The 24,438-nt window shown below is 40.1% G+C and overlaps 1 protein-coding gene across 3 annotated transcripts in view; it reads left to right on the top strand.

Moving 5' to 3' along the window:
* MTUS2 (microtubule associated scaffold protein 2) overlaps positions 1-24,438 on the top strand; it is a 247,886-nt gene that overhangs the window by 173,853 nt on the left and 49,595 nt on the right. For 2 of the 3 annotated variants that reach the window (XM_027727135.2, XM_027727133.2), the window contains exons 5-7: positions 10,509-10,670; positions 16,246-16,347; positions 21,468-21,676. In XM_027727135.2, the coding sequence (XP_027582936.2) occupies positions 10,509-10,670; positions 16,246-16,347; positions 21,468-21,676 (473 nt within the window). The remainder of the gene's footprint in view (positions 1-10,508; positions 10,671-16,245; positions 16,348-21,467; positions 21,677-24,438) is intronic. The other variant, XM_039386853.1, reaches the window with a different exon arrangement.

Below are 24,438 nucleotides of genomic sequence, written 5' to 3'. Positions count from 1 at the left end.
CCACCTCCTCTATTTAACCTTTGAGGGTTTCAACAGAATTTTATTTTTATATACTTTTAAGAGCTTTCATTTTGTGAAATAAATGCAGTTAAACATCTGTTCCCTGCAAAAGATTATAGGTCAGTTGGTATAGATTGCTTCAGTTCATAGAAATATAATCATAGCTAAAACATTTTGTAAAACTAATTTATCTGGATCATTAAGTCATAGCATTTAGTATTGCTAATTGTAAGATTAGTTTATTGTAAAATAATTGAATTTTGCCCAAAATAATATACTAAAGGCACTGTTTGTAGTAAGCATGAGATAAGAAAAAATTTTCAACAGGTCACATAACTGAAAATTTATGCCTACTCTCCATAGATAATGCCATTTATAATATAAGCCTTTTTTGCTCTCTCTGTGTTCCTCTCTCCAGGTGTTTTTGAATTGCAGTTTTATATCCAGGCTCCTCATAACTGTCAATATTTGTTAAAAAAAACTTAGTTTGATCAAACAGGTTAAGGTGTTTTGTAAGGAAAACACTTAATCAGCAGAATTCTATGAGTCAAGCTTATTTTTGGAGCCTTAAAATACAGTAAAGCCAGCACAAGGGAGAAAATAAAGCTTTACACTGAAAGATGTTTCCTGAATGTTGAAACTCTGGACTACACAAAAATTTTTATCAGATTTTTATTTTGCTATAGATTTTTTTTTGTATGACACCTAAAATAGCCACAAAACACAGATCTAGACAGCAGTCAGTCCAGAGCAGCACTGTACACGTTGTACATTACTTACAAAGGAGTTGGTGAAAGTTAAGTGGGAAAAGCAGGTTCTCAAGTGCATTTTCTCTTGAATAACATGTTGTCCGAGGGGATGAACATGATCTGAGCACAGCAAATAGCTGCTCTGAACAGCTTAGAAGACTCCCTACCTGTCTCCAAAACACAACTTTGGTGCCTATCACCACCTTTCTCCTCTAGCCAATGCACTGTTCAGCATTCAAGGCAGGTTCTACTCAGCTGCTTGCATCCTTAATACTCTGAAATGGAGACATCTATGGGTTTGAAACTCCTTCAGGGCTGAGATGGTGATTAAGAATAAATAGTGTGAGTTAAATTTGAATGTGAAATGAAATAGGAGTTAAGTTTCTAAGCAGCTTTGAGGATCTGTGCCTGATCTCATAAAGGGCAATTAACTGGTGACTAACTGGGAACTTTCTAAGGCTCTTCCATCCTTGAGGTTTTAGTATGACATCTCAGCTCCTTAATGCATACTGCATGTTCTGAAGCCATTGTTATGCCAAGGAAGGAGTCAGACACATTTACTAGCTCTTTGATCTAGCACAATTCCATGTATACTGTAGCACCCATGTTGTTGTTATTTGGCAGAGAAGGAGCAGGACTGAATGCTACCAGACCTTAAGCACTGATAATTGTTAGGGCATTGCTTAACCTCTCCTAGTCTGGTGAGCTGTGGCAACCAATATGGATTGCTAAAGCTGGTGGAATTCATTATCACAACTGGAATGTCATAACACTTTTACCAAGAATTACATATACCTTTAAGTGTAAAAATATGTCACTCCAAGCCAGCATTCAAGCAAATTAAAAGCAGCGATTCCAGGGAAGAGGCATTTACTGATGATAAAATGCTTTGTCAACAGATGTCATTCCCTATAATAAAGCATGTGGTTCTAATTTGGCACTTCTTGTCATCGGGAGGAACCTCTTGCAGAGCAGATGTCACTTCTAATCCTGTCTTTCACTGGTGCCTGTGCCCTGTTAAAACTGGTATGCCAATTCAGAAGCAGGCTCAGTGCCATTAGAGCAGATGGTCATGAGCACAAGTCATGTTACAAAGCTGGTGCCTCAAGAAATATGGGTGCTGGGACTGAAGGACTACCCAGGAATGTCAAAACCTTCCTACTCAGGAAACTTCTCCCCTAGGTACGTTGATTCATGCCATTAATGCTTTAGTGGTAGTAGAAAATTGATGTTATCTATATCTTCTTTCTGGTTATTTTAACTTTTGGCCAACCTCTTATGATCACGGGTCATTCTGACAGCTGAGGGCATTGGGTCATATATTTGTCTTTGGCAAAAATGCCATCAATGCTCAGTGTTACTTTGAGAGCTCTACAGTGCCTGGGAATTATTGTGGTGTGGAAGAGTACCCTGATGGGCAACAGGGGGAAGAAGTGGCCCTTGGACCTGTATTCATCTCCTTTTTAAGACAGTACATGACCATGCCAGACAAATACCTGAAGTAAATCTGCTCTTGTTTTACTTCACCTGTTTTTGTTTAGTATAGAGAGTAGCATTTTGTCTAAAACACTCATCATAAATCAGACTTTTCTTGCATTAAAGGCAACATTTCAGTTGCCCTCACTGGGAATCAAATACAGTTTTTCTTACAAATTCGTCCTTCAGTAACAGTTCATTTCAGTAAGTGTACTGAACACGGGATCTAAAAAAATCTGTTGCTTGCATATAGCTACTTCTTTTCTCTCCCAAAATGAATTTGCTGAGGGGAATTTAAATGTTTAACTGATATGTAATATGTTCTTCTTAAATTGTGTCAGCGTAGAGCTTCCAAAACACTATGAGTACTTGCTTACCTTCAAGAGTACCTCAGGTTTTAAGAACCAACCCTTGCTACAACTAATTGATAGACTTCAGTAATTACACAGTAAGATTCTGATCTGATCTGTTAGAAATGTTAATCCATATGTCAAGGAGAAGCTTACAGCAGGTGTGTTTCTCTCTTCTCAATTAGAGAAGCAAGTATTTCTCTAGTATGGAGTCCTACTGCCTCAGCTCCTCAGAGTACCACGTCAGACACTTCAGTGGAGTATTCATAACATGTTTCTTGTCACTGTGATCGGAGTCGTACACTGAATGAGGAAAGCTTGTAGGGAAGAGTTGGTCATGAATGACCTTTGATAATTCAGCTCCAAGTAGTGCCAGGAGATTGCCCTTTCAGAAGGTGGATACACAGTGATGTCTAAGGCCCATTTTAAAATGTCTGTGCAGTCCAGGTATCCTTGGAAAGATTTCAACAAACTTATCCTTTCTGACAAATATTACAAATGATCAGCAAAATACTATGCTGTCTTCACTCTACGGCCTTAGGGGCTTTAATTAGCCAGCTATGCAAAAGCACTCAGCTAGCCAATCAGCTGTACAATCCACCAGTGGTAGACAAAGCTACCACCAACATATGGTGCAATTTTATTACATAAAAAAAATGCTTGTCTTTTCTGATAGAGATGTAACATTTTACCAGAAACCCAAATAAAACAGGTTATCTGATTTGAAAGTCTGGCATAGTAAGCAAGTTGTCTGCAACTCCCACTAACACATACAGAAATTTTACTTTGTGGTGAAATTTTCACCTTGTACAATGAGGCTTGTAACAATTCAGTAAGGAGCAACTTGTAACTCCACTCAAGAAAGAAATACATTTAGCCAGATCCAAAAATTTATATTTTAGTTGGTGATATGAAATGAATTAGTTAGTATTGATACAAGCAGGTTTATCAGCAGAAGGTTGTATTTCTACTATCTATTATGTATGAAAGACACTGAAGATTGTTTCTGTGCCACAAAAATTAATCCAGATTTCAAAAACTCAGTGTCATCAAAACCAGTCAAACGTATAGGAAGGAGCTTTAATTCCACTTCACAGACACAAAACATCTCCACTTTTCTTAAACCCACTCCTGAATGACCTCCTTTGCCAGTGGTTGGCAAAGTGGCCCAGCACAGTGGATGCTTCTTGGCTGCAAGTCCAGCTGTGCTGTCAAGCAAGGGAGAGCCTGGAAGCCAGGCTAAACCCGGTCTCCTGGTCCCTCAGTCAGTTCTTCACACTGTGGCTACCATTTGGGCTGCTCTAACCTCCTCAAGAAAAGCTGTCATGATTAGACTGGGTTGTGGCAGGATGAGCCACTCTACACCACTTGGACAGCTTTTATTTAGCAGCATGGATACAGCCTGGTGAACCAAGCCTCAAAGAAAGGCCGTATCTGTAAGGGCATCCTGCTGTGAGTAGGGTTGTGAGTGCTGCCCTGGCAGCACAACTGCCACCTGAGTTAGGAAAGCACAGCCTGAAGAGGTGATTCTTCCCTCTGTCCTGCCAGAAATTCAACTTCTGTCTTTTGCTTACCTGGATCAGCTGCAAGTGCAGGTTACAGCCTCTGACTGCAGAATCAGTCATGGACAGCTGGAGGTGAAGGAGAAGCCTGCCAGTGCATTTGCACAGATATGCTTTTGCAGCTCTTCTGGTGATGGTCAGTTTTGCAGGGTTCCCACCCTTAAGGTACCCAACAGCTTTCTGCATGGCCAGATCCAGGGGGCCAAAACCATCTGACAGCAGGTGTCATAGGACAAAGGTGCTTGGATTTAGGATTGGAGGACATGGGGACAAGGATGGACATGCAGCAATCTCTTACAGATATAAGTCATAGTGTACAAAAGCCATTACTGATCACATAACTGTCATTAATCATCAGTGATGGCGTCAAACTCCCTCCCTAGCAATGAAGGGACTGTCTCAGAGGTAGTCATCAGCAGTGCAGAGACCCAAAGCTATCTAAAACCCTGAGAGTTGGCTCCTGTGCTGACAGGCACTGCAGATTTGGCTCCTTATTTTGCGGGATTATTAACCTAAAAATTCAAAATTCAGGTTTCATTTTTGAATGTTTAGACTTCTGAAAAATCAGCTTTTATAAAGGCATGTTGTCAGGCACAAACCTTCTCTAAAATAAATATGTTACAGGGGATTATTTCTCAAAGGGTGGGAACCCTGCAAAACTGACCATCACCATTACTTTTTGTCTTATCCAAAAAAATGCAATGGGAAGCTAAGTAAATTAGGCATAAGCATTGTGTGGACATCAATCCTCAAGCCTCTTCTTGTTCTAGATGGAAAAGAAATCTGTCATCAGCTGGTCCCTGATCTCTTGTACATTTGGCCTATCGTATCAAGAAATGCCAGATACTGGCTCTCTGCAAAGAAAAAAAACTGATTAGCCAGCTAGTAATCTTATGTACTATCATAGCATCTTAATAGCGTGGTAAGCCCTCAGGACTATTGATCACACTGTACCACTTGGTCAATAGCTTTTTTTTCTGCTTGAGCTACAGAGCTGTATGTTCAAATGTATCTCTTGAAAATTACACTGTGAAGTGTTATATTGAAATAAGCCGTGTTGAACTTCAAAGCAGTAGCCCCTAAAACAGTGAAATAAAAATCTCAGCTGACAGCTTGCATATCTTGCAATAATTCTATAAAAATTACCACTCTACAAATAATAATCAGAAATAAAGAATGGACATTAACTGAAGGATGGGCAAATGTTCCAAATTAGGGAAAACTATGTCTTGCTGGTTTTGTTTTTAAACATCACCTTATTATTCACAGTAGTTTAGGTATTTTCCTTATCAAATCATTCCCCATGGCAGTGATTTTAAATTTCACTTTGTCCTTGTACTTGTACTTGAAAACTGGGGCACAAAAGTGCAGCCTAGTAAAACCCAGGGGAATAATACATCCTAGTGTTTTGCAGGTGGAAAAAAAGTCCTCATTCATTATCAGTTTTTCCTGCTCACTTCTCTGTCTCTGCTATTTCCTTGCTGTGTGAATTTGGAAAGTGGCTCAACTCCTTTTGTAAAGCTTCTTGACTTCTGTGAATGGAAAATTCTTTAGAAATGCTAAGTGGGATCACTGATGCAACAACTTCATGCAATACCTTCATTGTCATTAACTTGGCATCAAGAAGTATCCGAGGATCTTTTACATGGAAAGGCCTTCCTATAACCCTGGGTAAATGTTTGTCCTTCAGTCAACACACACGATGCCAGGATGTTCCCAGGGTCTTGGGTGTGATTACAGCTGTGGTGGGAGCTAACAGCTCCATGTCTACTGCCCGCACAGTGAATGCTTGACCTGCTATGCAGAGCTGGAAGCTCACTCGATGTCAATAGGCTTCACATTGCTGCCAACGAGATGGAGCTGCAGAAGCTATAATACTCTTCTGCAGTTTGTCAGCAAAACAGAGACCTGTAGGTGTTGTCAAACAAGCTACTTTTCTAGAAAGGATCTAGTTCTCCAACAAAAGGAGACTTTATTGCCATTGATTGCAGACAGGGAAATCTGTAGCTGTGGGGCTCCAGAACACAGCTCTTCATATCGCTGTCTCCTTTCAGATCAAGACCTGCCACACAACATCGCCTAATTAATTTCTCATAAAATGCAGAATTCTTTCCATTCATGTTCCTGCTGGTTTTATGGTCATATATAACATAATATAATATTTCCATCGTTTTTTATAAATATTTCCATTCTTTTTTTAAAAGAAATATTTGTAAATAATTTCAGAAAAGGATCACATACAAGAGACACAAATTCCAAGTGACATCTACAAGAGAGCCTTCCTTTTCTGAGTGTGAGGAGCCCCTGAAGCGAGCTGTGGCAGGGCAGGGCCAGAAGGTGAAGAGAAGAGTGGCAGATACGGAGAGAGGGTGGTTCAAAGGCATCTGGGAGCCAGTGGGATTTTGGTCATGGTTTTCTTTGAACACACAGTCTACAATAAGTTCCCAGCCCTGAATTCTGCATGTCTACCAGCATAAGAGTGTAGGGGAAGACTGGCTGCAGCTAGGACTCTACAAAGTAACTGCAACTCTTCAAACAACTATTCTTCTTTTCTGTTTTTTCTTTTTTTCACAAGCAGAAGAGTAGGATTCCTTGGGGCTCCTAGTGAGGAAATGATAAAAGTGAGGCTGAAGGCCTTTAGGTCCAGCAGATTGTTAATAATCTGCTAAACACTCTACTGCAAAGTCAGCAGTGCTGCTTCTTATAGAGCACAGAGTCTGCAAAAATACAGGGACTTTTATGTAGAAGCCCCCAAATGACTTTCCAGGTGCTTCAAAGACAAGCAAGGAGTCTCCCCGGTTTTGACAGAATGCCAGAGTAGAGGAGTAGGAGGGAAGAGGTACAATACAACCAAGGATGTGATCACCTGGAAACTGTTCACCCACTGCACATATAGTGTTTCTGTACAGACTTTTACTGAAAAATAAGAGCTGGTATTATGGGAGGGCAAATGCTACTGACTCACCTGCTGTGCATAATAGTGGAAGGCATTATCCCCTGACGGACTGACAAATACCATCCGATGAATAAGCATTCTGATTTTTCTACAAGTTGATTATTTGAAGTAAAGGAAAAACTTTATTTTCCTCTTAGACCATGAGGAATATGTATTCTTTTATATCTTTAATTTAATTTATTCTTTGAATGCTATTTGAAAAGAAATATGTAATCTAGCACCATATGTAGCAAGGTGGAAATCACCTTCCCCTGCTCCTGGGGAACTAGAAACTGTCCCAGTGATATCCATGGAATTGGCAAACATTTGGTTTTGTGGCATACTACGCACACATATGTTGTTTTATCCCACTGTCTCTTTCCAAACTCCATCTTTGAGTGAAAAGCAAAATGGGAGATACTACATTGACCTTATCTCAGCAAATCCTGTTATAGTGATATTGCTATTGTGGTGAGGTGACCTTGACTGGCTGCCAGACAACTCACCTTTCCACTGTCTCACTATCTCACCTCCTCTACAGGACAGGAAAGAAAATTAGGTGAATATGTTCATGGGTAGAGATAAAGACAGGGAGATCACTTAGCAACTGCTGTCACAGGCAAAACAGAGTTGACTTGGAAAAAATTATTTCATATATTTCCAATTAAAATAGAGTTGAATTGTGAGAAAAAAAAAAAAGACAAAAAAACTCCTAAACCCTAAAATAGGTTCCCCACACCCCTTTTTCCCAGTCTTGACTTCACTTCTCCCTTCTCTACTTTCCCCATCCCACATCCCCATCAAGCAACGCAGTGGGAGGAGAATGGGGGTTGCAATCAGTCCACAAAAGTTCCTCTCTGCCGTTTCTTCCATCTCACATTTCTTCCTGCTCCTGCATGGATCTTTACCCAGGGCTACAGTCCTTCAGTATAAACCTGCTCCAGTGTGGTTCTCATCTCCAGAGGCCACAGCTTCTGCCAGGAGCTTGCTCCTGTGAGGACTCTCCACAGACTGTAACTTCCTTTGGGCCAATGTGGGGTCCTTCATGGATTGCTGTGTGGATATCTACTCCACCGTGGTCCTCTCCAGCGGCATTTTGCCCTTTCTTAAACAGCAACACCTCCTTTTTGGCTGACAGGGCAGGCTCTGCCCTGTGATGGGTCCATTGCTGGAAGCATCTACTCTTGATACAGGACAGCCCTGTCCTCCCCTGATGCAGGCTGCCCCTGTGGCCTCAAGACACCCAGTACAGTGATGTAGCTTGTCTCTCTGAGTCCATTTCTTAATAAAAGATCAAAAGCTGTATCACTTTTTTCTTTGCATTTTTTCCCCAGAGGTGTTTGTCCAGCCACAGCACAAGCTGTGTGACCTGCTCTTTCCAGGCACTGGCATTTCTGATCCAGACATGCAATGAGGCTGTGTTTGTCAGCTTTCTCACCCACTCATTTATGTAATTAGCAGACCTCTTATGCTGTGTTTTAGACAGAAAAAGTGTTTATAGCTGGCAGCACTTTAGCTTCAATACCTAGAAAAGCTTTTTAGGTTTTTTTTTAGTAAAAGTTATGTAACTCACCTGGGCATTGTTCTTCAATGCAGGAATCGCTTCCATTCAGTCAGATTTGTGAGTTTAAACTTCTCCATGTAATACATTTCACAACTGAGAATAAAGGGCTTACATTAGAGAGGACTTGAACAGAATTTCTCTTCAAATAAAAAGAATAATTTCCTCTTCAAGGTTAGTGCTAAAACTTTTAAACAAATAGCTGAAGAAAGAAAAAAATTGTCTATGAGTGGTGGTGCTACCCAAAGTGACTGGGTGAGTACATGTATGAGACCACTTCAGGAATAACTTTAGGAGTGTGATGCAAACAGCCTGAGGTGGTCACACATGCTGCAACATCCTCCTGACACCTGGTAGAAGAGATGTCCTCGTGCACAGCTGCAGAGGAGACTGGGTTAGGATGGGCCAGATTTTCTGCTGATGTGACTTCACTGAAATCAGCAGTGTTTTGTCAGTGGATAATTCAGCACATAGTCTTAAAAGTTTGTTACACTGGTTAAAAATCTGTGTAGTTTGGATATAAAACAATGATCTGATGTGCTGAGGGATTGTTATGTGCACAGCAGTGTGAAGGTGACAAATGCTTCCGGTCTTTCTGTTCCAGCATAAAGTACACTACACTGTTTTGTTTGAATTTTTAATGTAGCTTGACAAAGGTCAAATATATTTGTAGAAATCCGTTTATACTGCAGATACACACTTTAAATTAAGACTTATATGCAACAACCTTAAAGACACAGCAAAACTTAGCTATTTTGTCAGAGCCAAAAGTTTTATTCTTTCTTATCAGAATATAGGATTTTCTTTTCCAACCTGCATTTTTTTTCTAGTAAATTTTCAGTAAGAAAGGCAAATGCGAAATCTCTCCTTTACTTGCACACATTCAAGAAACCTATGTCTTAAAAATACTGGAGACTTGGACATACTAATTATTAAAATCATGCTATCATTTTCCTGCAGATAGTACCTAAACAATATTGTATTGTATCTTTATAAAACAATTGAAATAAGAATTATACCCTTTTCTAAAATCCTTGGGTTTTTTTATCACTATCTCCACTCATTTCTTCAAACAAAATATTTATCTGCAAATGTTCAAGTCCGGATCTGTTGTAATCTTTTGCTCCTCTTAGACCTTGTAGATAGATAGGTAAAGAAGACACTCCAACTTTACCTTTCTCAAATATTAAAAAAAAGATTGTTTTCCTTATATCTACAAGGAACCTAGGATGCCATTATTCCCTAGACGTCAAATCCTTGAGGAAACCAAACCTATTAAAAGTTTTGAAAGAAGTCAATATAAGGTGGAAACCTTGGCAACCTAAGATTTGTTATGAGAATATGATTGAGGTGGATGTAAGAGTTAAGGCAGAATTTTTTTGTTTGTTTTTTGTCTTATTCAAATATCTGAATATGATCTGAGGGACATTTTGTGGGAAATCCTACCTGGGTAGAGAATTTGGAGCCTTGCACCACTGCTATTCTCATTTGTTCTGACAACCAGTAGCTCCCAAATGTTAGGGTGAATGCATAGGTTGGCTCCTGTAGTAGCTCCAAAGCCGTAAGCAATATAGAAATTTCTTGGTTTGTTTTTGAGCCTTGTACCCATATACCTTCATGGAGCTAGACCAAAAGCAGGTCTTAAGTTCCTAATGGAATCAGACTCCAACAGTTGCCAAGAGTCCAGTAAGTTGTTGGGAACTCTTTCTTTCTGCCTAAATGTTTATATTGGACAAAATCTGTGTAACTTAGCCCAAGTCACAGTGAGAACATGTCATTGTAGATTATAATTGCTGATAGATGTTCAGTCTGTATGCCACAGTTCACATACATTTTTTATGGACTTATAATTAGCGCGGTTTTGGTCTCCTGCAGGTTCCAGCTTTGGAAATGAAGAGCAAGCCACCCCTAAGGCATCTGCACCTTCTAAAGATGTTCCCAAGGGCAGCAGCAAGAGCACGACACAGGTATCAAGCGGCACAGCGACTCCACGCAGGACCTTACTTCTAGCACCAAAAACTGCCACAGCATCTGCTGGTAAGTGCTCCAAACTTAAAAAACCACCTGCATTAGCTGAAGAAATGCAGAAGCCTTATTATGATGCTTGCTTAATTAATTTTCTTGCCATTCTTGGGCGCATTGCCAGTGTGCTGATTTGAACTCTGTTTACTGTGGTCTCTTTGAAACACAGCTGTAATCTCATTTTGTGAGTTGTGTTTGGAGCTGAAGGCATTTACTGTCCCTAACTACACATGCTGGAGATTTAGTGTATATTTTGTTGTATATATTTTTGGAAACATTGCATTGCTTTAGAGACCAAAGCATTCCACTGAGCAGATAGTTTATTGCTAGGTATGTTTGCAAGGATGAGAATACTGGCCTCTAGGCTTTAGCAATCTGTGGTATGTTCACTCAGAGAGGCAGAAGGAGGCAAGCAAATAAAACAGAAAAAACCCTAGTCTTGTTTCCAAATTGTTTCCTTACCTAAGCCCTCCTTCTGCTCAATCCAGTTATGTCTCAAATGACAAGTTCCATCAAGTTCAGATTAAATCTAACAGTTTAGACTCCATAATAAATAATTTTGTGTAAATCACCAGCCCTGTCCAGTCTGGCTCTTATTCAACAGTCTTTCATCTCTATGTAAGTTCCACTGGGTTTGATAACACACTGCAAATGGAGCTGGGAAGAAAATATCAGCTGGGAAGAAAGTAGCAGCAGATATGTCAGGGGCATGTTCTGAATGACCCTGAGATTTTCTATTCCAAAGAATGATTCATTTTGTGAGGAGGGTTTTTTCCTTCTTCTTCTTTTTTTTTTTAATGCCAGATAAAGAGATTTTTCTTTTTAAAAGATGGAAAACAATCACTTTCAGATGAGACAATGAAATAGTAATTGTCCTTTTTTTCTCATCAGATTGACTTTAAATTTGAAAGCACAAGTGTTAGCAGTTTCTACTTCAATAAATACATAGTCTTACTTCTACGTCTACTTATTTATTCAGTGTCTCATAGATCACAGGAAGGAGAGAGTCTCTAGAGAGAATTAGGCTGCTCATATTCTACAGAATCCATCATATTTCCAGCTTTACTCATTTTGTCTCAAACAATGCATGCAGAGATATGTTATTACTCACCAAGGACATGACTAGTCGTGGATATCGGGGGGAAGGACAGAAGAAAGCTCGAAGTGGCTCTCTCTGTCTGTGAGTGACTGCAAGCCCTTCTTTTTGTTAAACTTGCAGACTGCATTAGTTAACTTATAAAATACTCCTGAGAACAGCTGGAATCCATCTGAATGTAGGCAGTCCCACTGAATTGTTAACGATGTCTACAGCATGTTAGGATTTGTTTTGAATAAATACTCAATGTGCGATTTGTTAGCATGTTTTCATTCTGAAGTGTGAAAGCAAATTGAAGCCTATACCACCATACTGGCTTTTGAAGACTCAGAAAGCTACAGGCAAATACAAGTGCTGATTCTGCAGCAGCACTTGAGAAGATGTCTCAGATAAAGCGTATTTTGCTCTGGTTCCTAGACTAGCATTCAGCAGTGCTGTGAGAATGGAGAAATGGCTTTGTTTGTCTGCAGTTTTTCCAAGTGATTTCTGGAATGTTTTGCCTTGTATTTCTAATTATTTTGCATTTGCTCCTTCTGTTTTTTTTGGAGCAGGCTGTGTGTTTTAATTAGGAAATGTAAGTACCTTTATAGAACTGTGCATTTGGATGCATTTTTCAGAAGCAAATGCTGCAAGCACACTAGTAGACAAGATGAGCGAATATTTATGCTCACAGTTATCTTATGGCCTGAAATATCCATTTCTTTACACAAATATAGCTTTTAAAAGACATGAAATATTGGGAGATTGGTAACCTTAAATGGAATGTAGATTCATGTAAAAATTAATAGTTTGTGGCTTTGATTACTGGCTACCAGAGAGACAACTTCTTGCTGCCTGAGCTCCTGTAGTAGAGGGGTTTGGTAGAGCCTTGGAAGCTGTTCCAGGAGGCCTGGAAGTTAGTGGTGGTTCTTGCTCTGCCAGGAACTTTTTGCTGGGAGGTTATCTACTAAGAGCCCTGAGTATGCAGCCAGAAGTATAAAGCTAATATACAAGCATTTAACACGGAGCTAATTGGAGTTTCATATTTCAAGTCTGTGGGCAATAACACTAAGAGTTTGAAATAAATTTTCTTCCAGATTAGAGTTAATATACATTTTAAAAGACGAATTTAGAAAAAAAATTGAAACAGTGTGCAAGTTCAAGAAATACACACTCATGATGCCTTATTTCCTTTTGTAATTGCATTTTTTGTATTTTTTATTTCATTTTATGATTGCATGCACAACACCTTTTGACATTTCAAAATACATTTGATGGAGTATTGTTTGAGGTTTTACATGCATTCAGGCCTGTAATAACATCTAAAATGTTTGTCTTGTTTCCCGAGTTACTGTGGAGCATCAGACCTTTTATGTGCATTTTAGCCTTTGAGTTATTTCTAGTGCACTCCAAGCTAGAAAAGATCAGACTATATAACCTCTTGCTGTACCATACCCTGTGGTCCCACATATAATGCTGATCATTGCACCAATGCTCTCTCTCAGATATTTTAAACCTGAAATTCGATACTTCTGTGAAATGACAAAATCTGAGCCCAAATAATTGTAATATAAACATTAATTTTCCCTGCAGGACATTCACTTGAAATAAACATGTTCTCTGAATGTTTGTCTTTTAACCAACTAACAGCCCTTGTTTCAAAAGACAAGAGAAGAAGAATCCCCATTTTTAGAAAAATGTTCAGCACAAGCTCTTCTTTGAGGTCAGATGCTAGGGATGGTTATTCCTCTAAAATTTCCCTGTGGGTGATGAGTTTAGCAGAATGATAACAGTTTGCTCCTGCAGATCATCCTTTCTTTTGCCTGCTGTGTGCTTTCTAAATCCCTCTCCTCTAAGGAGGGCCAGAGGACACCAGGGCCCTTCTACTTATGAAGAAGTCAAATGATTATTAGCTCCATGTTTCCCTCTCCTTGGCCTTTTCCAGCAAGAATGTGCTAGGCACTGGCTCTTCCCTTGCTGCACAACTCCTCCTCACTTGCCCAGTCATTGCACTGCCACCCTACCAGACTTTAGGAGCTCTCCTGGTCTGGTAAACTGAAGGAGTGCAGTTATCCTCATTTCCTCCTCCTTGTTACTAATCCTACTTATCTGCCCTTTTCAAGATATCTATTTGCACCTTCTCTCTGCTGATCTCCCACCTTCTGAAGCTGATTCTCATGCAGCTGCCCCTGCTGGTCAGCACCATCTGTACCCACGTGCAACTACCACTGCTCTCCGCAGACCCTGCCTTGCCCTCTGCAAAACGATGTTCTCTGGGCTTCTCTGCTACTTTGCTCTATTTTCTTTCAACCAAGTTCTAATTGGGGAACTGTTCCTCGCTTTGTGATTAAGGCTGGGGGATGGGGGAGCCTGAAAAAATTCCTCAGGTGTTGCCATTGAAAATGTCTCAAAAACAAAAGTAGTTAATTATTTACATACCCTTTGCTGCTGAAAGCATAAGGAAAGCACACATTTTCCCTTACCATTGTCTGTGTTTGCTGTAGCAAAATTTATGGAGGAGCTCAGTCTGTGGCCCAATTGTGCATCATATTTTTGTTTTGAAAGCGACAGAAAAACCAAAGCCTCATTACCATGGAAAAGTAATGCTTGAATCTGTAACTACATAAACTATGCCCTATAAAACAAGCTCTGGTTTTGTCTCACAGCTCCCATCTCAGGTTGCTTTCACAGCCATAAACTTATTTTATGTCCTGCTCAGTAGTAAAGTACAGTGCAATAGGTGGCAGACATGGGTAATTTATATCTTCAGTCACTTTATTGTGAAAAGTATTAATCCCAATAGAGAATCAACAAGTTGACTTTATAAACAGCAGAGAAAATGGAGATGGACAAAAGTAAAGGTATGAGGAAGAGTTCAGTCTTTACCAGTCCCTGACAACTAATGGTGTGATTTGCCTATGAACAGTGGAAGAGAGTCAAAGAGGGTTTTAGACCTTGTCCCATGCCACCCTCCCACAAACAGTTGGACACAAGGCTTGTGCAGGTGCATGTACTCTTTGCAGAAGCACTCTGCAATTAAATGCTGGAAATTATGAAGCTCAGTAAACTAGTAATCCAATAAGTGTCCCTGAAGATTATGATCCCCATATAAAATTATAACTTTTTTCCACTGCTGAAATAGATAGGTCACATTTGCATTAAACAAAATGAAAGATAGTGCTAGCTTTTGGACTGCCACTGTCATTAGGCATCACCAAGAAAATACAATTTTGTTTTTCCTGCTTCAGATACTTTAGATTCTGTGGGACATTTTCCTATAAGATGTCTGTGAACATACTCATGAGAGAAGGGAAAATTAATAAGGCAAACTTTATTTTTCCTTTATGACAAATCATTTGCCTTTAGATCTCTCTATTTTTCATGTGTATCTAGGGGCTGTGACACAGTCCTTCAGGCTAAAATTAAACCCTCAACAAACAATAATGGTAAAAAAGAGGAAAACAAACAGGAAAATACATTAATGTCTCAGGGGCTTGGTTTTTATTGCTCTTTCTTCTTACTTCCATGATGAATGTTTTCTGCTTGAAATACTGTGGTTGTGACTGTCACACCATGGTCAAACAAGCAGGGCAGGACTTCACGTTACTGCACTCAGCATGATCCCCACAACTATTTTGATGGGAGTTGTGGGTGGGCAGGAGGGGTGAGCTGAACTTGGGTGGCCACTCTGGCATTCAGATGAAGTGGTATCTCCCTGGTATAAGAGGCATTCAGTGACCACATAACTTTGACAATTGACAGACCCTCCCGAGGCCCTAACCAGAGAGCACCAGTGGTAGAAGGAATAATAACAGACACTGAGTTGCCTCTCTGAAAAATTCCGTGCCCTGTTGAATCCTGAATTGGCACAGTGTCTTGTAGGTTTGTGCACTGAATGTGCTGCTGACTCATTGCACAGGCAGAAACCCACTCTCCTGTGTCTGGGCGGCCACATCCAGCACAGCTCTGACACGTCCTGCCTGCTTCTGGTTCAAGCCTATCTCTTGCCTGTATGAGACTGTCTTGGGAAAGCTGGTCACCAGAAAAGGCAGTTTCCTAACCTTGGAAAAATTTGATAGAGCAGGGACCTGCAGGTAACTTCAGTCGGCTTCTCCTGCAGCCCAGAATGAGGATGTACAGCAAGGTAAAGGGACAGAGCATTGAACTCAGAAAAGATAGGATGGGCTACCCATGTAGCTGTTTGTGCCTTAGTGGCATTTGTCACTGTGCAGATGACTGAAAAACCAAGGTAGTATGTAAGGCCTTCTTTCGTCCTTCTTTAGTGCTGTGTATGTCAGCTCAACCACATGCACGCAGCTGCGTTTGCAGCTGTGGCAGGTTGGCATCCAACACTGAAGTGCTGTGTAGCAGCATTCTGTGTGAAGTCTAGGGTGTGTATTGAAGAAATACTTGTATTTTGCCATTTTGGTATGTATCTCAGTGACATAGCTCTGCACACTTGTGAACAGAATTATAAAACAGATATCTTTCTACCTTTAATTTTTTTTTCTAAAGCAGGTGTGAAGAAAGAAGTACAAAAAGATCAGGATGCTAACAGACCAGCTGTGTCATCCCCTAAGAAATCAGCAGTAACAGCCACAAAACTCCATTCACCAGGTATTTATGAACCCAAAAGCGGGGGAATCCAATCTTCAGGGAAGATTTAGACTTGTTGACTTTGCATCTCTTGTTAACACACTCAAATCTGAGACCTGCTATTGTTAAGTGAGGTTTGATTGTGTCCAAGGTTCATAAAGCTGGCTTTGAGTACAGCAGGCTTTATCATACCAATGCACGAGCTGAATAGACTTTTGTTTCTTTGTTACAACCATGCGATCGTCTCTACTTCAAAACAAAGAGTTGTTGCCATTACATGTTTAAGGGAATGAGAATTTTTTTTTATCATTACAATTTTCTTATATAAAAAGAGAACAGATAGATATAGTGAAATAAGACACCTCACACAATTGCCTGGAGTGATAATATATTACTCAGAATCTACTCTTACTTTTATGCAGAGGCAGTAAATTTCCTGGGCTATTTCTACACATAATTGGAAAAGAGATTATCTATAGAAATAACCTTCAAAGTGCTATTGGGACATTGTCAATTTGCCCTTCAATACTGGGTAAACCACATGGTTTTAGCATTTCTGAATAATACCTTTGTTTACTAAAATGAGGATAACTTGTTTCTCTTTATGTCTAAGTGTACAATGACAAATGTATAAGGTGCCTAAAGGCTTTTGTAAGACTGGTCTTTGGTTGATGTAAATGTTTCTGAAATGAGCGTGCATGGTCCCACTAATTTCATTGTGCTTGAAGTTTATCTTCTGTTGCCTCATTTTTCAGACTCTACTTGGATCTTAAAATGTCATCTCTGCGGCTATATGATATGTCAGATATAATTATGGGGGTAGAACCCCATGTTGCTTTATTTGATAAAATATAAAGCATGTAGAACAACTCTTCAGCTCCTATGACTTGCATCAGGAGTCTCTTCATGTTTACTAAACTCAGTCCCTATTCTTCTCCTTCTCAACCAACAAAATCAAGAAAATGGAAGGTTAAATTTAGTCTTACCAGGCACCAGCAGGACCCACAATTCTTCTCCTTACAAAGATATTAGAGTAAAAAGGTGAACTTAACGATGTCCTCTGAATCATATAATTTACAGACTGTTTTTCACCTAATGAGATCACCAAGAGAGATCCAGAGAAGAATCTGTTGCAGAGTGCCAGACCAGAAGCTCACCAGTGTTTGTAACGGTCAGAGTCCAGTTTAAGCATCAGCACTGATTGTGGCTGTAGCAGCATGTTATAGCACAGCTGATTTGCTTCTTTGAGAATTAGAAAGCAAAATGGAAGAGCGGCATATTTGTACTGTATATTTGTCTTGTCAAGGAGACCTGCATTTCCACGGGTGACTGAATGATTTTCAAGGCTTAAATTTTTGGCGTATCCAATTCATGAGGCCTCAAAGATTTCTTCTTTCTCATGAGAGGTTGAGAAACTGACCTCTGTCCATCAGACTGATTTAGAATTTGTTCAGCTTGATTGTCTGAAATTAAGACAATCTAAAGATGTTTATCACTGTAAGGATCAAGTAGGAAAATAAACCTCATCTTCACTTATTTTTTTAGAGTAGCCTTTGGCATTCTTTAAAATAACAACAGCACTAACAAAGCAATAAAGGCAGACAATTTTTTCACCTACTTAACAATTTCAAAAACAGTCAAAGCAGCCATTGAACAGAGTGAGTGTAGCTAGTGCCAAGGGGCAGTATCACAGGTTTTCCTCCATCAGGATCACAAACTCCTGCATCAGGTAACTCCATCACACCTACATCTGGCCATGAGCAGGCTCTAAAATTTCTGAGTGCTGTTTTTAGGTATTTTCTTCTGTTACTGGTGTCCTCACATTCAGTTCCTTTTAATTAGTGCTGGTTTTTGACTGTCATACACCTTTTTTTAGGCTCAAATCTAGTCTTTAGGATTTGGATCAGTCCTCCTGAAGACTTGCAAGGGAGTTTTGAGATGCAGAGACTTTTAGGGATCTCAATTTTATCTATTGATGCATTACTACCCCTGAAATCTTTGTCTAGGAGCAGATGTCCCTAGATGCAGGTGCTCTCCTTCCACTCCATTTTAGGACAGTGCTACCCTTTTCTGACATCTATCATTGTACAGGCTGCTTGATATCAATTGTTTCAAAGTAATTTGCTCACTTTCCTTACCAGAATGTCAGAAATTGGACAGTTAAAAGGCAAATAAATTGCATTTCCCATCTAAATCCTCATGGACTGTATTAATTATGAGTATAGACTTGTTATGTCTTCTTGGTTCAAACATTCAGGTAGATAAAAAAGACTTGGGAGTTTTGAAGCAGATCAAAGGGGTTCAGTGATTTCAGAGTATACTGGGTCTGCCCCCCTGGTCCCACCATCAGCAAAAAGGACATTCAGGATCAGGGTCAGCATCATTAATATATACCCTGTTTTGTGCAGAGCAACAGAAGAGAGACATCAATGGCAGAATAAGCTTAGTAAGCTGCCTTTCAGACCCAAATGAACCGAGAAATTCAGATTTATCCCTGAGGAGAATAGCACTGTTTAATTTAGAAGGACAGCTTATAATACTGACAAGGACAACACAGAGATGTGCACTTCAAATCTTCCAGTGAACAGGAAGGCTAGAAAGATATAAGACAAAACAACCTCATCGGTTTCTGTTTTAATTAAAACTGGACTGATTTCAAGGGCTTTCCTCTACGCTTCTCCCTAAGCTTTCTGTTGTAACACCACTGTGCTGCTTAAACTACCCAAGATTTTTATTCTAAAAAGACAGATATTTATGGGTATTGGTTTTATGAATTTCTTATTTTGTGATATTACCTACTGTGATAGGTACCTACCTATTTGTGATATTACCTACTGCCCTACAGTTAAGAGCCCTTTGACATGAACAGAAGAATCTGTAAGAAAATACCATTCCATGCAAAAAAATATTCACAGGCTTTAACTGACAAAAAAATGGATAAAGGGCAATAGCTGAACTCTCTGGCTGAACTCTCTTAATGACAGAAACTCCTTGTATTGTACTACTTAGGTCTTGCAACAACATGACACTAGCCTCTACATATTGCGAAACCTGGTATTCTTTTTTTGCAAATTCAAGACATGGACACAAAGAGTTTCAAAGTTTGTTTTGCACTTGTAGCTCTTTGCAGTTGTACTATGAGATAGTTGGAGACATGAGGGAGCATTTCTGCTGGAGCTAGATCCCTGTAAGCTTAGCCTGGAGCCAGGACGTAGTTGGGCAAGTTGGTAGATATGCTCCCAATAGCTCCACACAAGCTGAGGACCTGAAAAAGTAGGAATAAGTTCCTGGGGTATTGCTCTGTCAAAGCCATACTGTTTCCCTGCCTCATCTAGTAAAATTGCCCTAAGGATCCATTTGCACACTTAGGCCATGGTCTTAAAGATCTAAAAGGTCTAAAGCACATCTGACAAAATTACCTCTGGAACAATATTCCACTTTACAAATTGTCTCAGAATCATACCATCAGAGGCATCTTTGTGGAAGGATTCTTCAGGTTTTTAGGAAAGGTGTAGGTAGTATCCACAGCAGAAGACTGTCCCCTGTTACATTCATTGCTGAAGACTGGTTGGAGACATTGTTTCTGTATTGTTTTTCAGGAACTGTATTCTACAAGACTGTAAAACTACAAACTGTCCTTTTTTTTTTCATATTCTTGCATACCTGACCCTTTCTGCTAACGCAGAAATGTTCCAGACCCATGCCCATCATCTCTAGTAACACATGGGACTAAGGTGTCTGACTCTTATTTTCTCCCCCTTTCTTACTGACTTTAGTTCCTAGGCTAACAGCTGGACACTAATGGGAGGATCTGTGGAAGAGAGGCAGAGATTCCTGGCCGGTATTCAGGAGTGAGTTAAAGAGTATATCAGCTGAGGAGAGACTGAGGGTAGCAAAAAAAATAATCAGTAGGCTGTGCAAAGGTGATGTCCAGCTGGCCATAAATGTTTGCAGAGGAGAGTTCTCAGAAAGCTAGAAAGGTAAAGACAAAACAGATTGTCCGAGCGCTGGCTTGAGCAGCCTGACACTACCAGGACACTGCCTCTTCTTGCTTCATCCTCATAACTGAGTATATCCAGAGAAATTGATAGCTGACTCAAGCAGGATATGAACTTAGGAAAAAAGCCTCACTGTCCTTCAGTGGCTTACCATGAGCAAGCTTTAGTTCTTGTGCAATTCACATGAATGTGGCACTGTATTTGAGCTGATATCCTAAACACAAGCTACACTAGTGCTTTCAGACATTTGTACAGGATCGGGCTTGCTTCAAGCCAACTTGGAGCACATCAGAGGAGCCAGAGTCTGGGCCTATTTCTTCTGGCAAACCATATAGTGATTCTGGTGTGACCAATGATGCAGAGAGAGCAGCCATGAAGAGCCAGTGATGTAACTCATCAGCCTTACACAGTACCTGGTGGCACTTGCATACATACCTGTTAAATGCTGCAACTTTAGATGTGTTGTAAGGGTGAGAGCAAGGGGAACTGTCAAGGTAGACTGCAGGATTGTTGATAAAAAGAAACTGTGATATCCCAATAGCAAGCAACCCATGCTGTGTTTGCATTCAGGGAGGGACAACTCTGATTCCTCATTGTCCTATTTGGAGGCAAAAGGAAATCTACAAAGGCAAACTGGCACCTCTGTCAAGTCACCAAGCATGGGGTTCAGGTGGACAAAGGAATCATGTGCAAAATATAAATGTCAAATAGCTGTTTTCCACATCCACAGTAAGACAAAGGGAATCTTGACCTGGAAGTGCCCATTTCTCTCACTGCCATTTAAGAGAATCCAGCATTGCACATCAACATGCAGACGTCTGTTTTTGTAGATGTCTAACACAGGTGAGGTGATTCCTTCCTCTAACATCAGTTCTCAGTGATACACTTTTAGGACAGTCTTCCCAACTTGTACAAGACCTTCAGGCTCAGAGCCTGAGGTGATATGACTGTTAAAAAGCTTTGAACTTTGGCCCCTAGCCACTGTGTTCTTGCTTTTTTTGAAAGTCTTAAAGTTCTGTGTGAGTGCTACAGACCATTTTTTCTTTTGTAGGGATGAGTCCCAAAGGCCTTAGAAACATATAAGGGTCATGTCTATACATATAAGTAAGTGACCTGAATGGTCTTTTCTTCTCTCCTTTGTAGGACATCCCAAGCAAAGGCCTACCACCCCAAAGAATGGGTTCTCCCCCAAACCAGGAGAAGGTCGAGACACTGAAAAGCAGTTCATTCAGAGATTGAAGGAAAAGTGTGATGAGCAGTCCCGGCAACTAATTAATATTCAAGATGAGCTTAAAAGGGCCAACTGTGGCTTTGATGTCTTTGCTATAACAACACAGTACTTTTTCAGGCAGGTAAGTGCAATGGGTACTTCTTACCACTGAAAAGATACTTCACCTTTACACCTGTCCCTTGCCCAAAGTTATTCCACAGTCACTGAAAAGTTGTTCTTGGGACCAAAGCATGTAATTTCTTTGCAATGGTTATTATGAAAAAGGAATTAAAATTTCATAGAATCGTAGAAGGAAAATCTGCAAAGGCAAGGGGATTCTGGCACCTTTGTCAAGTCACCAAGCTTGGGATTTGGGTGGCCAAAGTAATCGTGTGTTGATTGTAGATGTCATCCGGTTGTTTAGGTTGAATAATTTGATTCCATATATTTGAAATTAAAAGTTCAGAAACTTGGAAAAGGAAGAATTTTGACTGAAGTATTTGTCACAAGCATGGAGGGGCTTCAGGATGTTTTTAAGAGTGAAGTCGCAGTCTCTGGAATAGTCGCAGTACAACTGGAATAGAAAGTGTAACTGAAGTGTTGACACTTGTGAGCAACTGCAAAAACAATCCATGCATTTAGCCAAAGGTGTTAGATGAAGGAAACAATTTTCTTTCCCTGAAAAGTTATCTACTCTTCCTGTTCCCCTTGGATCAGGCAGAGTGTCTCTGTTACAGAGTTACCAATTCCTGGAGAGGTTAGAATAACATTATCTCAACATTTAGAAGATTGCACTCCTTAGGTACAGAGAACATAAAGAAAATGTTGTCGGTAATTAGCGAAGCTTATTTATTTAACTAAACTCAAGTCAAAATGAATACATTTTAAGATCACAAATGCAATCATGAAAGACTTGCAGGTCTTGCTTATTTCAAAAACTGTTTAGTGGGAAATGTAGCTGGGCTGTAAGGTCCAGGCCTGGTTCACATGATGCCCATGTATTTTATACCATCCCAGGTAAAGCTGGTGTCCCAGCTACTTTGTAAAAACTGAGACAATTACCAACAGTAGGACTCAAGATTCGGATAATATCCTTGATTGCCTTTTTGTCTACTTTTGGAAGAAATAAGAATAAACTTTCAGTGTTAAATGGTAGAAAGAACACCAAGAAAACAAAACTCAGATTCAATCAGTCTTTACAAATTCTGAAATATTTTATTTAGTTTGAGGGGTTTTTTATATTTGTGGGAAAGGTTACCTTTGAAAAAACAACCGCAGTTCACGTTGTTCCCTAAGTAGGAACTGATCTTGCCAGGGGGAGCTTCACTCAACTGAAAAAAACAGGGAATTTTTAAAATGTCCTAAATATTTTAAATAACTTCCCAGGAGATCTTCCGCCTCTATTTTTCTTTAGGCTTGACATTTCTGGACTTGTTGGGCATTTCTAACCTTTTTCTTTTTTTTTAGCTGACTGTGGAGTATTAATCCTTGTTTAAATCAGAGGGAAACAGAAAAAGGCAGAGCACTGTCTGCTCATCTTTGTCTATGCATTGCCCACTAGGGAGAGATTTTTCATCACATGCCTCATTCACAATTTGCTGAAGGAATTCTGGAAGCTTGGGTATATTTTCTTCATCTCCTCTGGATATGCTTTAAATGAGAACAGCTGCTGCAACTGAGCTTTGAGATGACTCTCATTCTGTTGGTGCATGTTATGTCTGTCCTGAGAATGCCTCCTGAACTGAACAACTTAGGGATCTTTCCTGGCCAAGCATAGCTGTGCCTCATGTTCCCAACTCCTTTGTACTTTGTGCTATCAGGTCAGCTCGAGATTGCAGTAGTGCCTCTCTTGAGTGCCTGGAGGTGAAAAATAATACACCTGTGGAATTTCAGACCTCTCCCAGGCAAAGACAACACAGGCTTCCCTGGATGAGGAGACGTACAGGCACCGTGAGCCTACCAGTTCTCCATTAGAAACCCAGATGTGGTACCTAAGTTAGCAGTATGGCTGCTTTAGCCTCCATTTCTAGTGCATGCAGGCAAGTGAGCACTTTGAGAAGACTACTTAAAGAACCGAAGGTCTGAGTTTCTGCTTGAGGTGCTTGCCTGTCTTGTCTGAGACTTCCAGGGAGGCTTGAGACTGCTGCTAAAGTTGAGAGCCTACATGTAATGGGACAATCTGGGACTACTCAAGTAGTTGCGTAACTGGGCAGTTGGCTGTCTTGCAACATAGACACAAACTCCCAAGTTTTTGAGTGTCATTAGAAAATACGATCTGTAGACATTTTCTGAGATGACATTATTGTTCGAAAGCTTGAACAAAAGTGTGATAACTGGCTTTGAGTTAGGGCAGCATGGGAAAAAAAACTTCTTACACTATAAAAATAATAACAATTGTGTGTGTTTCTGAGAAGCCTGCAGGCAAAATGGTTGAGATCTGAGTGGAACTGCAGTTTGGTAAAGGAAAAATACTCATTTAGGAAAAAGGTGTGGCGTTATTCCAGAGAAGTTTGGGGTGGATTTGTCAAGCTGGAGTTCCACTCTGTTCAGAAGAGGGCTCAATTCTATTTTGGTACTAAGGGAGCGTCTCTTAGGCTTTTAGTCTCCTGTGTTCAAATTTTAGTATCTCTCTCTCTCTCCTTACCCCACACCATAACAATGTCCAAAACAGAGATTTTTCTCTGATTTGGACTTAAATTCTGTTAGAAAATGTGCTCTGAGCCAGCAAGAACAGGATTGAATCCTAGAAAAAGCCCAAGGACCAGTGTTTTGCATGCAGGTAGGAGTTTACCCATGACCGTGGCTCTCTTGTCTTGCTCACATTGTTCCTGTTCCCTCTCCAAAGCTGAGGAAAGCTCCAGTGCAACAGACATGTCCAATAAACATGTCCAACAGACATGTTTA

Source organism: Pipra filicauda, unplaced genomic scaffold (assembly GCF_003945595.2).
Source record: "Pipra filicauda isolate LSUMZ 115617 unplaced genomic scaffold, ASM394559v2 scaffold50_size3627746_pilon, whole genome shotgun sequence".
Classification (NCBI taxonomy): Eukaryota; Metazoa; Chordata; class Aves; order Passeriformes; family Pipridae; genus Pipra; species Pipra filicauda.
The sequence above is the reverse complement of the archived record's forward strand: the minus strand, read 5'-3'. Positions and strand labels throughout refer to the sequence as shown.